Source organism: Heliangelus exortis, chromosome 6 (genome assembly GCF_036169615.1).
Source record: "Heliangelus exortis chromosome 6, bHelExo1.hap1, whole genome shotgun sequence".
Taxonomy (NCBI): domain Eukaryota; kingdom Metazoa; phylum Chordata; class Aves; order Apodiformes; family Trochilidae; genus Heliangelus; species Heliangelus exortis.
In genome coordinates, this window is record NC_092427.1 from 19,338,729 (window position 1) to 19,353,838 (window position 15,110).

The 15,110-nt window shown below is 37.7% G+C and overlaps 1 protein-coding gene and 1 long non-coding RNA gene across 6 annotated transcripts in view; one reads left to right on the forward strand and one right to left on the reverse strand.

Annotated features, from left to right (window-relative positions):
* Positions 1–15,110, forward strand: part of PARD3B (par-3 family cell polarity regulator beta) — a 375,207-nt gene that overhangs the window by 161,619 nt on the left and 198,478 nt on the right. For all 5 annotated transcript variants that reach the window (XM_071747007.1, XM_071747008.1, XM_071747010.1 and 2 more), the window contains exons 8-10: positions 3,786–4,141; positions 5,745–5,884; positions 6,595–6,723. In XM_071747007.1, coding sequence (XP_071603108.1) covers positions 3,786–4,141; positions 5,745–5,884; positions 6,595–6,723 — 625 coding nt within the window. The remainder of the gene's footprint in view (positions 1–3,785; positions 4,142–5,744; positions 5,885–6,594; positions 6,724–15,110) is intronic.
* On the reverse strand, positions 7,171–8,246 carry LOC139797268 (uncharacterized). Its single transcript, XR_011726383.1, has 2 exons — positions 8,077–8,246; positions 7,171–7,615 (listed from the first exon to the last, which is right to left on the reverse strand). It is a non-coding gene; the product is annotated as an uncharacterized lncRNA (long non-coding RNA).

Genomic DNA, 15,110 nt, shown 5'->3' on the forward strand with positions numbered 1-15,110 from the left:
TAAAATGTACACTGTGCAGTTTTTAAACAAAGATATGTTTCTTTATTATGATATTTTTCCTGAATCATAACCTCTCTTTTCAACATTGTGTGTGATCTCCTCTTCACAAATTTATACTCTCCTTTGCATTTTCTTCAGGATGTGTCTAGATATCCCGGGGTGTTAAGCTCCTGGATGTGTGTGGAGTGGAGAACTCCATATACTTAACTTTCTCCAAATTTATTTAAAGTTTTGGGAGTTGGAAGGGATAGTCACAAAGACAATTGTTGGTTTAGAGAGGCCAGTCTTGTTAGACAGTCTGTTAGTCTGATTTTCAGTCAGTTAGACTGAAAGAAAGTTGACTAAAGGGAGATCTGGTTTAGTTTGTCAAAGTCAAACTGCATGAAGTTCAAGAAGGCTCAATGCAAGGTTCTGCTCTTGGGTCGAGGCAAGCACAGGTTGGGAGGAGAAAAGATAACAGGCAAGAGGAGAAGGACTTGGACAGAGGGGTGGGGTGTAGACCAAAAAAGCCATCAGTGTGTGCTTGGAGCTCAGGAAGCCAACCACGTCCTGGGCTGCATCAAAAGAAGCACAGACAGCTGGTGAAGGGAGGTGATTCTCCCCCTCTACTCTGCTCTTGTGAGACCCTCCCTGAAATAATGTGTCCAGTTCTTTAGTGCCCAGCATAAGAAGGACACAGAGCTTCTGGAACATGTCCAGAAGAGAACCACTAAAATGATCAGAGGACTGGAGCAACCCCCCTATGATGACAGGCTGAGGAGGTTGTGGTTATTCAGACTGGAGAAGAGGAGGCTCCAGGGTGACCTTATAGCAACCTTCCAATATCTGAAGGGGACCTACAGGAAAGCTGGGGTAGGACACTTTTTTGCATGTGTGTGTAGTGAAAGGACAAGGGGGAATGCTTTCAAACTTGAAAAGGGAGGTTTAGGTTACACATGAGTGAGGAAGAAATTGTTTCTTGTAAGGGTGGTGAGACACTGGAAGAGGTTGTCCAAGGAAGTTGTGGTTGCACCCTCCTTGGAAGTTTTCAAGTCCAGGTTGGATGGGGCCTTGAGCAGCCTGGTCTGGTGGAAGGTATCTGTGCCCATGCAGGGGGGGTTGGACCTAGGTGACCTTTAAGGTGCCTTCAGACCATAGACATTCTGTGATTCTAAGAAAGCAGCTCTGCAGGTTGAAACTAATTTCATTGAAATGAATGGTTTTCATTTGGCATAACATAACTGTACTACCTTGACAGAAGTTAAAGATACAGAAGTACAGTAAATATAATGGATGCGGTAAGTATTGTCACAAGGTCTATTAACGTAGAAATTGTCAGCAAATCCTCCTTCAGGAGGAAAATCTGTCCACTGGTTTCATATTGACATTTCTTCATATCCCTTGTAAAAGCTGTTTAACACTTTGAAGAGAGTGTTGCATACTGTCTCTTTTTGTTTTCATCAGGGACTTCCTAATATTGCTCCTGACCACTGCTGCTACTGCAGCTGTATTGGCAGCAGTCTGCTTTCTGTATTCCCATGTTTATAATTGTTTTATATATTGAGACTGTTGGTAATCTTTTTCACTTTCTGTTAATTCAGCTAGATTCTCTTGTGTTGCAGAATTTCTAGCACCTCTTTTAGTTGACTCCCTTATATCTTCAAAGTGTGCATTTGGGTTGTCAAGAAATGTAAATTTCTCCATCCGTTATTTTTTCTCTTTAAAGTCCAGCCAGTTATTTTCTCCCCTGAGGACTGCAGTGAGACATTCCCATAGGATGTCTTCTGCTTTTTCCATCATTTTTCATATAAAGATCTTATATTCTTTCTTTCTTGTTTTTAAAATACTTATCTCCTGAAACTGAGTTATTAAATCATATTGCCAAGTGGCTACTTGAAAAGATGAAGGAGGGGTGTGAAAGAAACCCCATTAAGACTTTTTGGCTTTATGCTGGGAGTGTGACATGGTGTGTGTGACCCAGGGTAAGGTCTGTTCTTGCAAACCTTTACAGGCTGTAGGTGAGCAGGTGCCCAATAGCCCCTGCAGACACATCAGGACAGTGCTGTTGCAGTTCTGAAACGTAACCCTTAAGGGTTGTTCTGGAAGGATACCTTCCTACTACACTTCCCTGCTTCCTTTTCTTTTTTAGGTTTGAGTTTCCTTTTCTGGCATTGTCTTCTGTCATTGATTGCAGTTATTCTGACACTTGGAGCACATACACTCAGTTTAGCCAACATGGTTAGATGATTCTTTCCCTCTGGTCTGTTGTGATTACTGCTGGCACTTCAGTGTCTTCATGCTGCAAAAGCCCCTCTCAAAACAGCCCCTCCTTTCCACTACCTAGAGCTGCAGTGTGGAGTTATTGTGTGGTTCTTTTGATCTGGGAAAGCAGTGGGTCTGTATTCAGGATGTTAACATTTGTGGAGGCTTCCTGTCAGTGTCAGCATAAAAAATGTTTATTTTGGAAGCACTTTCAACATTGATTCTTGTTGCATAACTGAAACTAAATCTACATCCAAGACTTCAGTGAAATACTGACTTTGCTTTACTGGCAAATACACTACAGATATGTAGTAAGATATGTAGTTGGTTCTCAAAAAGGACACCATGATTTATTTTAAAAATACTGGGGCTGTTACTTCCCCTATTGACTCAATACATAAACAGGAATTCTTGATTTTTCATTTTCACAATGTGATTCAGCTACTGCTTCTATTTGTACTTTAGTTTGATACTACAGTATCAAACTAAAAAGTATGGAAGAAAGTCAGTCCACTTCATCAAAAGGTAGGAGAGGAAAGCATTGAAAAACAGGTCTCCTTTGTTCCTTTAGAATCCAAGGTTCATGAAATGCCTTGTTTGACTGAATCTAGAGGTTATTCAAAATACAGAGAAAGCTTTATGAATAGTTACTTTGGACAACTTCTTCTAATTGCTGTGACAGTGCAAGGGAACCAAAGGGAACTGTATTGTTACCATCTCATAAGTTCAAGGGGTGTAGTTTCCTTAAATCATTTAACAGTTTCTGGTGTTGCAATTGAGCATGTTTATAAAGGCATTTATTAAGTAAAGGCCACAGAACCACCTTAGCAAGAGGTTACTGCTTGAAAGGTGTGAGTAATAACTACCTATTTATTTGTCTATTTACGCAGAAATGTTGTTGCAACTTTTTAGTCCTAATTTTTTTCCTGATATCTATATATATCCCACACCATTATGTTTTTCTATTCACTGTTTGTAGTCACAGTATTTCTTCTGAAGATGTCCATATATCCCATATCCTCATCTTTTTTTATTGCTGTGGAATCAGCCAGCAGGTGATGAAGGGATCTGAAAGGCAGTTAGGCTGTACTTGGAAAAAATGGAGTCTTGAGCTTGCTCAGAGTAGATGTATGCACCAGAGCACTTGCTCATCAGTGCTCAGTGTGCCTTTATGCCAACAAGAAAATCTCTAATAGACAAACACTTTAAAAAGTAGCATGCTGTAACTTCAGGAGTCTTTTGATGAGCTTTTGCTATCAGAGCTTCCCTTCCTGATGCTCTGCATGAAGAAATGTGTTCATTGGTTTATCTGGCTCATATGTCTTCATAGCAGCTTAGGAATCCTGACAATTGTAAGGTAAGGAAATGCTGTAGTTGAGAAACCCTGTGTCATGTATACCTTTTAGAAAAGGGACCTTATAGCTGTGAAGTTAGTTATTTCTCCATGTTTAAGATAAACTTTTGTCTTATTCTCTGTAAACAACCTCAAGCTTTGCCTAATTCTCCTGGTTTGTTATGTGAATATTCATACCTTTCTTTTAAAGGGCTCAAGACATCTTCCGTCAGGCAATGAAATTTCAAAGTGTTGTGTTGGAAGTCCTTCCTCCATATAATCAAGAACTATATGAGAAGTCTGCTATTGCTCCACTTTGTTTTCCGGATAATGAAGAAGCTCCAAAAGCAAAGATTCCACCTCCTGTTCATCCAAAACCTGCTCTAAAAACAATTCATCTTTCTGGAGCAAGCAGCTTAGATGCAGATGTACAGGCAGCACAACAAAAAGTGAAGAGCCCCAACCTCCCACATCTGGGTAGAAAGTTGTCTTCTCCCTCACTGTCTCCCCTTATGGGCTTTGGCAATAAAAAAAATGCAAAGAAAATAAAGATTGACCTGAAAAAAGGTGGGTCTTGGGGATGGTATTGTTAATTCTGTATCATGTTCTTTTTATACATTAACTGTTAACTAAACTGGTGACACTAAAAATACAAGTTATTTATTTGCTTGTTTAAAAGTTCCAAAACTTCAAAAGTTAAAGCAATGCAAATAGTAATGCTCGCAACATTCAGCTTTCTCTTAAATTTTAGATGCATGTTATCCATACCTTTATGATTTTTTAAAAAATCATCTCAGTTACTGGTTGTGTGGAAGGTATTTCATTAGCAACGTGCAGTATTAAAGCTTCAGCCTTTTCACAAGTATGAAATAAAAAATTTCAGTTGTCCACTTTTGTTATTTTTGCTAATATCTGCTCTTGACCAGTGCTGACTACAACATTCTTTCAAAGATATATTTAAAAATATACTCTGTTATGTGTTATCCAAGAATTTGACCACAGATATACCCCTCTATTTTATTTTTTACAAACCTTTTCTTTCCATTTGTTCAGCTGTCAGAAAGACAAATTTGTGCACCTCTCTTAATTGCTGCTCCATGCAGATTTCTGTTTTTGCATGGAGTAAGAGGTTTATGTACGTGTAGCAAAATATGCTTGAGCAGATCCCAATTAGCATTTTTATTTTCCATTTAATTTCTTTCTCTGGTTTGGCTGAGAGTTTAATGCTGGAAGTGATCCTTTTAAAAATTGGAACTTTATTCATTTAATGCATAATGAATATAATCAAGCTATCATTTTTTAGTTTTTGTTATTTCTTTACTAAGTTTTACTTATGAACTCTTGAGCTCTTAGTGTTAACTTTGTGTTAATGAAACCTACTTCAGATTTTTTGCCATTTTAGATGTAATGGTTTTGATTTTGAATCAGTGGTTAATATTTTTAGAAATTATGAGAATGTGATAGTGGCATGATGATATCTCCAAAAACTATCACGAGTAGCAACCCTGTTCAATATAAAAACATTACTATGGACCCTGCTATTCTGAGTGATTTGGTGGCTTCTAAACAGTACCTGCTAATACTTCTTTTACTCCCTAAGTATTTGTAATTTCTCTATTAAAACCTGAAGTTGTTTATTTCCAAGCAAAAAACAACTTAACCAATGGAAGCTTTGAAATATCATTTGTCCTTTCTTAACAGCATGTAGTCAGTTTTTGCCTTCACATCATGTGACATTTCCCACTGCACCAGGTATCAGTAAAGCCTGATAAATTATGTTTATGTTTATAAATAAACAATTCTGATTGCTCTGATTTGTTTCACATACTATTGACATTAATGGTAAGGCTGATACTAGAACAATGTAGAGAAAAGGTTAATGCTCTAAAATGAGAGTTCTCACTTGTCCCATATTATTGTGGGCTACCTGAAGATATTTCCACCTGTAGCTGTTGCAGGAGGATTTGAGGACTGATGTGTCCTGACATAGATAGAATTCTGCTATAGACCATGCAGAAAATAGCTCCTGTTTACAGATTTTTGTTTGCCTTTTTTTTTTTTTAAGAGCTAATGTGAATATCTGTGATATGTTAATGACAGTGCTTACTTGTGATGATCATCATTTGGTTGTTGAATTTTTATGTTAGGAGTTCTTTATCTGACCTTCTAGGTCAAGAAGGACTCGGTTTCACTGTGGTTACCAGAGACTCTCCAGTACATGGTCCCGGCCCGATTTTCGTGAAGAATATTTTGCCAAAAGGTGCTGCAGTAAAAGATGGTCGTTTGCAGTCAGGGGACAGAATCCTGGAGGTTAGGAAAAACTTCCACTGTGTGGTTTTGGCATGAGTATTTTATTTTCTTACATTTGCTGATGATGTACGGAATTAAAATTCTTGACTGTAGTTTAAAAAAAACACCTCCTGGCTTTCATATTGCTTGTCAACAAGTATTTTACATGGCAATTTGAAAATGGTGCTTTTTGCAGGGGTCCATGGGATGTCTGAAAAAGGAGACTCTGATAGGATTTTGGTTTTTAAAGCAGATAAATATATCAGTTCAGATACAAATTATGTCTTGCCTTTTCAGCCATGTCTAAAAATCTCCAGTTTAGTCCTCATTTGAAGGCAATTTTGCTCAAATTGGTCTGGTTAAAAATTTCAGATATCTTGTGAGTTAGTGTGATGGGTTATTTCTACTCACTAGCCTAAAAAAGCTTTAAGTTAACAGTTCTAATAACACCTAGGTCTTGTTTCTGTACTTTTTGTCTTCGAAGTGCTTTACAAACTAATAAAGCCTCACAAACCCTGCAAGGTGGGTAAGTACTACAGACCTGATTTAATGGTGAAAATGAGGGAAAAAATGGTTAAGTGATATGTACAGGGTCAGAGGGGGAGACAGTGTGGGAGCTGTTGCTGAATATTTGCTCTTAGTCACTGAATGATACATTGTTAGGTGAGGGAAAAAGTAAAAAAGAGTCATACTCCCAGGTGTGGCATCCTCTGTTCTTTTGGGCCCTGTAGGTGAATGGACGGGACATCAGTGGCAGGACTCAGGAAGAGCTCGTAGCTATGCTGAGGAGCACAAAGCAAGGGGAAACTGTCTGTCTGATTGTGGCTCGTCAGGAGGAGGCCTTTCTACCTCGAGAGCTGGTAAACTCATTTTTTTTCTGTATAAGTCTTGTGTTTGAGAAGTGTTTAAACTTACTTTTGATGTTGACAGATATTTGTTTTTAACTTCTTTAGATGCAATTCCACACAATCTGATTTTTCATCCCCAAAATTATATCATAAGCATAACTCACAGGGCAATATAATACATTAATTTTGTAACTGTGATGTAAAGCATGACCAAAAAGGGATTCTCCTCTTTCAGAACAGCAACAAACTTTAAACCAGAAGTTTAAAGTGTATATAATGTATTCTGCATCTTATAGCAACTAACTAGTGAGGGTGGCAGACCCAGGAGATGCATCTAGTAAGCCAGGTGCCAAACAGGAGTGGTGAGGAATAGAATTCCATTATAGTCTTCACAAATTTTTGGAAGCAAGCTTTTCCTTGGCTGCTTGTCTTTGACTATATAGGCTCTTGTATGTCTGATTTTTGTTCTATTTGAAGAGCTTTATTTTCACATCTTTTTTTTAAAAAGTTGTGAAACTGTTCCCTTTTCTCTCACATAGACAGAGGAGGACTGCATCAGTATAAAACTGCTGTCTGATGCATTCTGGTTTCCTCTCAAAGAAGGTCATCTCTTTGGTCGCCTCTTCCTTATCTTGATTGATGACTATACTTGACCTTTCATTAAGAAGTCTTAGGATAAAGGAAGGACAGAATTTCCTACTTTTGTCCCATTTTATCTCCTTTAAAGATCACAAACTGCCTTCATTCTTTTCTTAAGATTCAGCCTTCTTGCTTTTCTTTTTGCTATGGACTGTTAACAGGATCTACATAAATCTTCAATTATATTACTTCAGAAACATTGTCAACAATTTTCTTCACTTTCTTCTTACCTGTTAAACCTCGTGGATGTCATGGTGTCTGTTGCCTGTGGTAAGATAAGGAGGGGGAGTTCAGATTCTCTCTGTGAGCCTTTCCTCTTGTGCTGCTGTGCCTGCTTTTTCCTGTAGCAGGGCAATTGTGAAGTGTACTAGCAAAACTATTTTTGTTTTCATTTGCACTTTTTTATTTAGTAATCTTTAGTGAGGTTGAACATTTTCAGCCCTAGAATTGTGCATTAGTTGTCAGGGATTCAAAAAACACTGAAGCTGGTAATTGTAATGCTGTTTAATAAACCCTGAGGTTGTAGAGTCAGTATCTGTGTGGTTTGGAGGGCAATTTCTGATTAAAGTACTTACCTACCTAATATATTCAGGATTTCTTCTATCAGCTCTAGTGTGTAGCTATAAAGGGCTTGAAGAACCTACAAGCTATTTATAATTTCTATCTGCCACAATTGCCTGCTAATTTCTAGCCCAAGGATTAACTACCTTTCAAAAGGTGACTTACTTGTGACTGGGATGATTGAAATCCAGACTGTAGCTGCATTTATCCTGCTGGCTTGACCTTCACTGAGATTGCTCTCTGTGAAAGAATGATGAGCCCTCACTGTAACAGTGATGATGTGTGAATTCTTATCATAGAATCATAGCATGGCTAGGGCTGAAAGGGACCTTAAAGATTATAATCCCCCTGACATGGGCAGGGACACCTATCACTAAATCAAGTTGCTTAAAGCCTCATTCAACCTGGCTGGGAATGCTTCCAGGAAGGGTGCATCCACAACTTCCTTGTGCAACCTGTTCCAGTGTCTCACCACCCACACAGGAAAGAATTTCCTCCAAATATCTAATCTAAATCTCCCCTCTTTGAGTTTGAAACCATTTTCCTGTGTCCTCTCACTACACATCCATGCAAAAAAGTGTCCTACCCAAGCTTTCCTGTAGATCCCCTTCAGATATTGGAAGGTTGCCATAAGGTCACCTTGGAGCCTACTCTTCTCCAGGCTGAAAAACCCAACTTCCTCAGCCTGTCTTCACAGAGGGGTTGCTCCAGTCCTCTGATCATTTTAGTGGTTCTCTTCTGGACATGTTCCAGAAGCTCTATGTCCTTCTTATGCTGGGCACTAAAGAACTGGACACATTATTTCAGGGGGGGTCACACAAGAGCAGAGTAGAGGGGGAGAATCACCTCCCTTTACCAGCTGTCTGTGCGTTTGATGCAGCCCAGGACGTGGTTGGCTTCCTGGGCTCCAAGCACACATTGATGGCTTACATTAAGTTTCTGGTCCATTCCCAGCCCCCCCAAATCCTTCTCCTCATGTCTGTCTATTATCTTTTCTCTTCCCAACCTGTATTTGTGAATGGGATTGCCTCGACCCAGTTGCAGAACCTTGCACTTAGCCTTGTTGAACTTCATGCAGTTTGCATGAGTCCACTTCTCAAGGCTGTCAAGGTTCTGTGTTTCTTGTTATCCCAGTGAGGTACAATATGGCACAAATGTGAGTTACTGAAATACATTACACAATTTTATGGAACCATGCCTTCTAAATTAAAAAGCCTTTCAGCAACATCTGTTTGGTAGCTGATGGCAAAAGTCTGGTCTGTCATGCCACTAAGCTGCCAGATGTTGATAATAACATGATGCTTGTTTGAATTAATGAGTTTTCTGATAGTAGTCTCAGCAAAGATTACAAAATAAAGCTAAAGTTGGTTTTGCTTTTTTTTGTTTTAGTTTTAGCCATGATATTACATTGGACTAATCCTCTGCTACCTGAAAAGTAACAGTGCTGTTTTGATCAAAGAGAAAAAAGCCAACACTTTAAATGTTTCGTATTGTAAGAAAAAGCAATGGATAATCCAGTATTTTTCAAGAGCAGCTGTAACTTCATTCCCTGACTATGTATCATGCATGCAGTGTTTACCTAAAGACTTGAGGGTTTTCTTAATACTTGGCAATAACAGGGTAATTGCTTCATATCAGGCTGGTTCTTGAGTTGAACAGGGATTGTGGAAGCTCTTTATTTTCTTCACATTCCCTATTTCCTTTTGGAAGAAAAAAGAGAAGGACTGCCTAGTAAACAACACCACTCCCCACTGATTCCTGTTGCAAAGATTCCTGTGGCTCTGGAACATGGGTTTGCTAGAGTATGTGCACAAAGCCACTTTTTAGCATGTTGCTGCACTAGAACTGGATTCCCACATTAATTTCTGGAAAGAATTTGATTGCTGCATGGGCACAACAAATAATGTTAAAAAGTAACAGCAGGTGACATTTGGTTTTCTGGATCTGTAATCGTGTAATTTGACACTATATCATTAATAAAGCTGTGGTTTGGAGAATGCTTGGTCTCACAAATATTTTATCTTCAGTAAGGTATATGAGAGCAGAGTTAAGGGCTTTTGTTACTGTGATTTATGGTGATGAGTTGCTGGCATGTGGAAAAATATATTTAGAGTAGCAAACCTTTACCACACCAGCCAAGTAATAGATGTGATATGGGTGAGGATGGATCAATCTTACAGACATTAAATTTTATTGAACTTGGGCTTCAGTTACACTATCCCATGCAACATCTGAGAGTTGTACAGTCATATTGTTTGCACATAATGAGGGAATAAAGTAGAAACCCCAGTCTTTGTAGTATTGTTACTACTTGAAAAAAAAAAGGAGGATCTAATGAGGTGTTTTTCCTTTATTGAAGCAGATTAATGAAGCAGAATTTGGACTAACCACAGGATTATTATCCTTATTATCCAGTTAGCCAAATGTTCCCAGTATTTGCCAGATCTTGATTCATTTAATTACCAGTCTGCAGAGTGGCTGATGATTAGTGCATTTCTGAAGGTGCAATTTAAACTGTGCGACACTGATTATTTTCTAAAGGATGGTGAATATTACAGAGAAACTGTCTTAACTGAATAGGTTTGGATTTTCCAACTCCAAGTAATAGGAGTACACATCAAACTATGGCCACTGTTCTATTGTGTTCTGAAAATACAGTGTTTTGATCATATATATTTGTTGCATCTTGTTTTTTCTCTGAGAGAAAAGTGTGACCTGATGGTGCCATGTCTTGTAACAATTGTACGAAAATATTTCTTGTAAAAATTATATGAAATTGAATCATTCACCCGTCTCTTTCTTTTTCCTCTCATTGGTAAAACAAGCAAAGCTATTTCAATAAGAACAGCTCTAGTGTAACCCTTTCTTTGCCATAATCATATACAATTCTTTATTATTCTTATTTTTCATGAACCTTCTGAATAGCGGATGTGAAATACATAAGCAGAGCAATGTACCTGTTCTTCAATTGCCAGAAATAATTTAACACTGAAACTACTTTGGTGCATTTTTCCTTACGTTAGAGCACATACATAGTCTTATGTTTTGCATATGCTTTATTTTTTTATTTTAAAAGTAGCTTTGTCTTACCAGCTTCAACTGTAATCACTGTATCTATGGTTTACTGACATATTCATTGATCACTGAAGAATGGAAGTAGAAAGGGAATAAATAGGCATTTTTACTACAAAAGCTCAAAGAGCAACAATGTATAAAATGCAGCAGTTGATCTATAACTTTGATTCTTTTTTTTTTACACGCACACTATACGGGATGGAAGAAAGCAGTATGAGGGCAGGTTGAATTTTTTTTCTGCTTACCGTGTGATTAACTTTTATGTTTCAGTCCTCTCTTAGTTATTTCCTTCCACTACCTTCAACTTCTATACCTGAAGGAAAAATGTTTGCCTGAATTGTTGTCCTTTTTGGTTTTAATACTCAAAGGTTATTTTCCATTATTTTCTTTTAATTATTTCTTGCCTTTTAATGTGCGGGAAATAATAGATGAAACTTCAGCCTAGACTTAAACATTTTTGCACCTGTTTTTGTAGGTCAACCAGTGATTGTCTTATTCAATTCAAATAAATAATTCTCATGCTCCAATAAATTAAGTCACAAAATTATTCCAGCAAGTACAAATTCTTTGTTTTGTTATCTCTGTTCAAACTGAGAAGAACCTGATAGGGAAAAAAAATTAATATATATGTATTGGATTTTAATCATATACAGAAGATGCAGTTCTTGAGTTGTTCTCCATAAGGAAGGATGTTGGGAATACACACGGTACCTTTCATCTTGACTAACTTTATCAACTATGGAGATTTTTAAAGTCCTGGTTTTTTTCCAAGGACTTTTGAATCAAGGTCTTGAATGTTGAGCCTGTAGATTATCCAGAGGAACTGAGAAATTAGTGTAGATTTTGTCTGTGCTTATGTGTCTCTTTAGAGTGAAAACATTGTTAGTGCAATCCCTCACAGGTTTTCAGCATTCAGTATGGATTTCAGAAGTTCATTATATCTTACAGTACCAGAAACTGTACACTGAGGTTTGTTGATTCATTACTGTGCTCATTATAAGAGTTAGTAAGAGATTGCTGTTTAGAAGGAACATGACAGTCTTTCCTACCAGAGTCAACAGCAGCTGTGGCAAAAAGTTTCCCGTTGTCCTGGCTTTTGGTGGGACTCCCTAACTTAGCAAAGGGGAATAAATTACTTGATTAATTCATGTATCTCTAAAAAGTGGTTGTTCTTCTCTTCAAACTAGATACAACAATTTTGCAGTGGTAGAATGTGTTCTCATATGCTGTGAAGTGCCAGTACATCTCCCAACACAGCAAACGTGTTTACTGGGCTTTTTTATGTGACAGTGACAGCCTGGTCAGGACTGCCGAGCTCTTACTGCATCTCATTGACTGTTGCTTTCTCTGTCAAGCCCATCAAAGTGTTATGGTGCAGCAGTGGTTTATCTTTCAGATCCCAGTCTTCCTATTTTCTAGCAAAGGTGGCTCATCCTAAAAGAGTAGTCTGAAAACTCAGGTCATAAGTTATTGTCTGCACGAGCCCCTAATGGTGCTCCACCTGCTTTTAAGGAATAAGTTAGACTAGAGACAAGTAAGGAGAGATCTCTGCTTACAGGATTGCTGCCCAAAACTCTTTAAATTGAGGAACCTCAGAACATTGGGAATTGAAAACTGCTTACTGGATAGGACCAGTTTCAGCTCTGATGTTGCACAGTGTTTGGGAGACCACTTTCATCTATAAAATCAGATTTATACATCAGAATAGAGTCATCTAAAATCTGGCTTTTAACAGAAATTGAGTCTTCATACACTTTAGATGCATTTATCCAGATTTGCAGAATTTACATGTAGTAAAACCAGAGTACTTGGGCAATTCTTAAGTCTTACTGGCCGTTGTAGTACCTTGCCTTTTCCAAGGGTCACAAGATTTATTCTCTTTGTGATATGAAATTTTTTTTAATATTTCAGTGTCTTGGAATCCATGGGAAAATGTTTTTCCTAGGCTGACTCAGTGTTCATGTGCATGTGGTGTTTGAAGCAGGCATAAAAGAATTACACAGTACTTATTGCTTTGTTTGTCATCCCTTCAAAACTGTAACCAAGCAATTGAGTAGAGTTGGATTTGTACATCACAGTGCTGTGATCTGTTTGCCAGGAATATATTCTGAATGTATGCAGTAACAGCAATGATTAATTCAACCTGAAAATACCATGCAGTCTTCCATCTTCATGAGTGATGTTAGGATCGAAGTGGCAAGGTATATTAACTGCATAAGGCTCCAGCTCAGTAGGGTGCTTAAACACATGGCTAACCCCAGACATGGGATGAAAATGGGTGTTTTCACAGTAGGACATACCTTGATTGAGGGCCCAACTGGTAAATTTTTCTCAGTTTGCTACAGTTATGTAACCTTAAAGGTTAAGAAAGACTGCTTGTTTGAAAGTTAAAGAGCAGTGACATACTGAATTCAAAACTCCTTTGCAAGAACAAAGCATTTCCTTGGGTCATACTTACTATAGGATCTCAAAGAGACAAGTCAAGCAAACTGGAAAATCTCCATTTTTTAAATGTCCTGTGACCTCAGATGGTAAATTGTGACTTGGGTGGGGAGCTGAATGTAGTTTTGCCAGTTATGTCAGGTGTAAATTTGTAGTGTACTGTGATAATGTAAAATATCCAAGTGCAGTGTCAATCTCTATGGATTTGATGTTGGCTTTTTTTTGTCTTAGTAGGGTGTACGATTAGTGACCATTTGGTTTTTATTGCAGTACAGAATATGGGTGATTTTAAAGAAGCCAAGATGAATACATCTCTCAGAAATGCTAAAGATGAATACATGCACCAGTGACTTCAGTTATTTACTAGATTGTGGCAAGATAACCTTCGAGTATTATTTTCAAGACCATTACTTTATACCTACGTTAAAAAAAAAAAAAAAGAAAAAAAGGTGTAGATTTTATAATGAGTGAATATTGAGCTATCAGGAAAGTATTTCATAATTGTGGATAAGCTCTTGTAAAAGAACATAGACAATAGTACAAATCAGGGCATAGTTTATTTTTCAAGCTTTTCTGCCAATAACAGTTATGTGGTGCTGAAATTTAAATGCTGCTTTTTAACTTTTACAGATTTTTGCAGAAAGTAATTGCAAAATCATGTAAATGTCTTATTTCCCTCATATGCCTTTCAAAATAACCCCTCTGGGTCTCTTCCCTTTTGTTCTCAGCTCTGAATGGCACTGCAGGGAGTTGGCATCTCTTATCAGAAATGAGCAGCTAGGCAAGGGGCAGACAGCATATTTAGAGGCCATAATAGTGTGCTGGTCAAGGGCATCAGACAGGTACTGAAAGGTCTCTTGTTGTTTTAAACAAAAGCTATTTCCTTCCTGGCTTAAGTGGGAGCTGTTGCTTTTTTTTTTTTTTTTAAGCTTCCCTTTTGGCACGAGAATATTAGAGATAAATAGAGCAACCTTTCCAGTGAGAGGCATTAGATTATCATAAATCCACAGATCAAAAGTGCTGCGGTCAATGAGAACAAGCATTGTAAGATTAAATAAAAGAACTAATTGAAAGTGATGTCCCATGGTAGACAGAGGACTGACACAATATTGAGTGGATATAGCCATAGGCTAAGTAGACAAAAGGAGGAATACAACACGTAATACTTTTTTAAAAGGTTACAATTCTGTTTGTACTGATGATTGAGCAGGTTCTGTGTGTTATAGGAATAAAAGAAGGCTAGAAGTATATTATATCTCTTCTTTAAAATACTGAGACTCTGTTGATGAGAATTATATACCAGTAAAAGTTTTGGTCATTTAGGAATCTTTTATTATAGCCATCTAATTAAGAAATCAGAAACCTGAGGTACATATGTGCTCCTAAAAAATTAAATAAAATCATTGGCAGAACATCAGTTAATGAAATGGATCCTAAGACTCTTAGATAAAGGTTTTCAGTCTGCATTGCTGAATGTTATTTGATGCATATTAATAGTAGGATTTTTTCCTCTCAAGTCTAGCAAACTGTGTTCTCTCACCTTCATGTAAACTCTTCTGAACTTTTCTGTCTGGTTTGTAGATGTCAGAAGTTCCATGCCAGTATCTCTGTGGATGAAAGCGTTTCTGCTGTCCTGATTTCCCTTCTTGAGGGATGGTACCTGTTTGGTTGTTTGCTCCCTT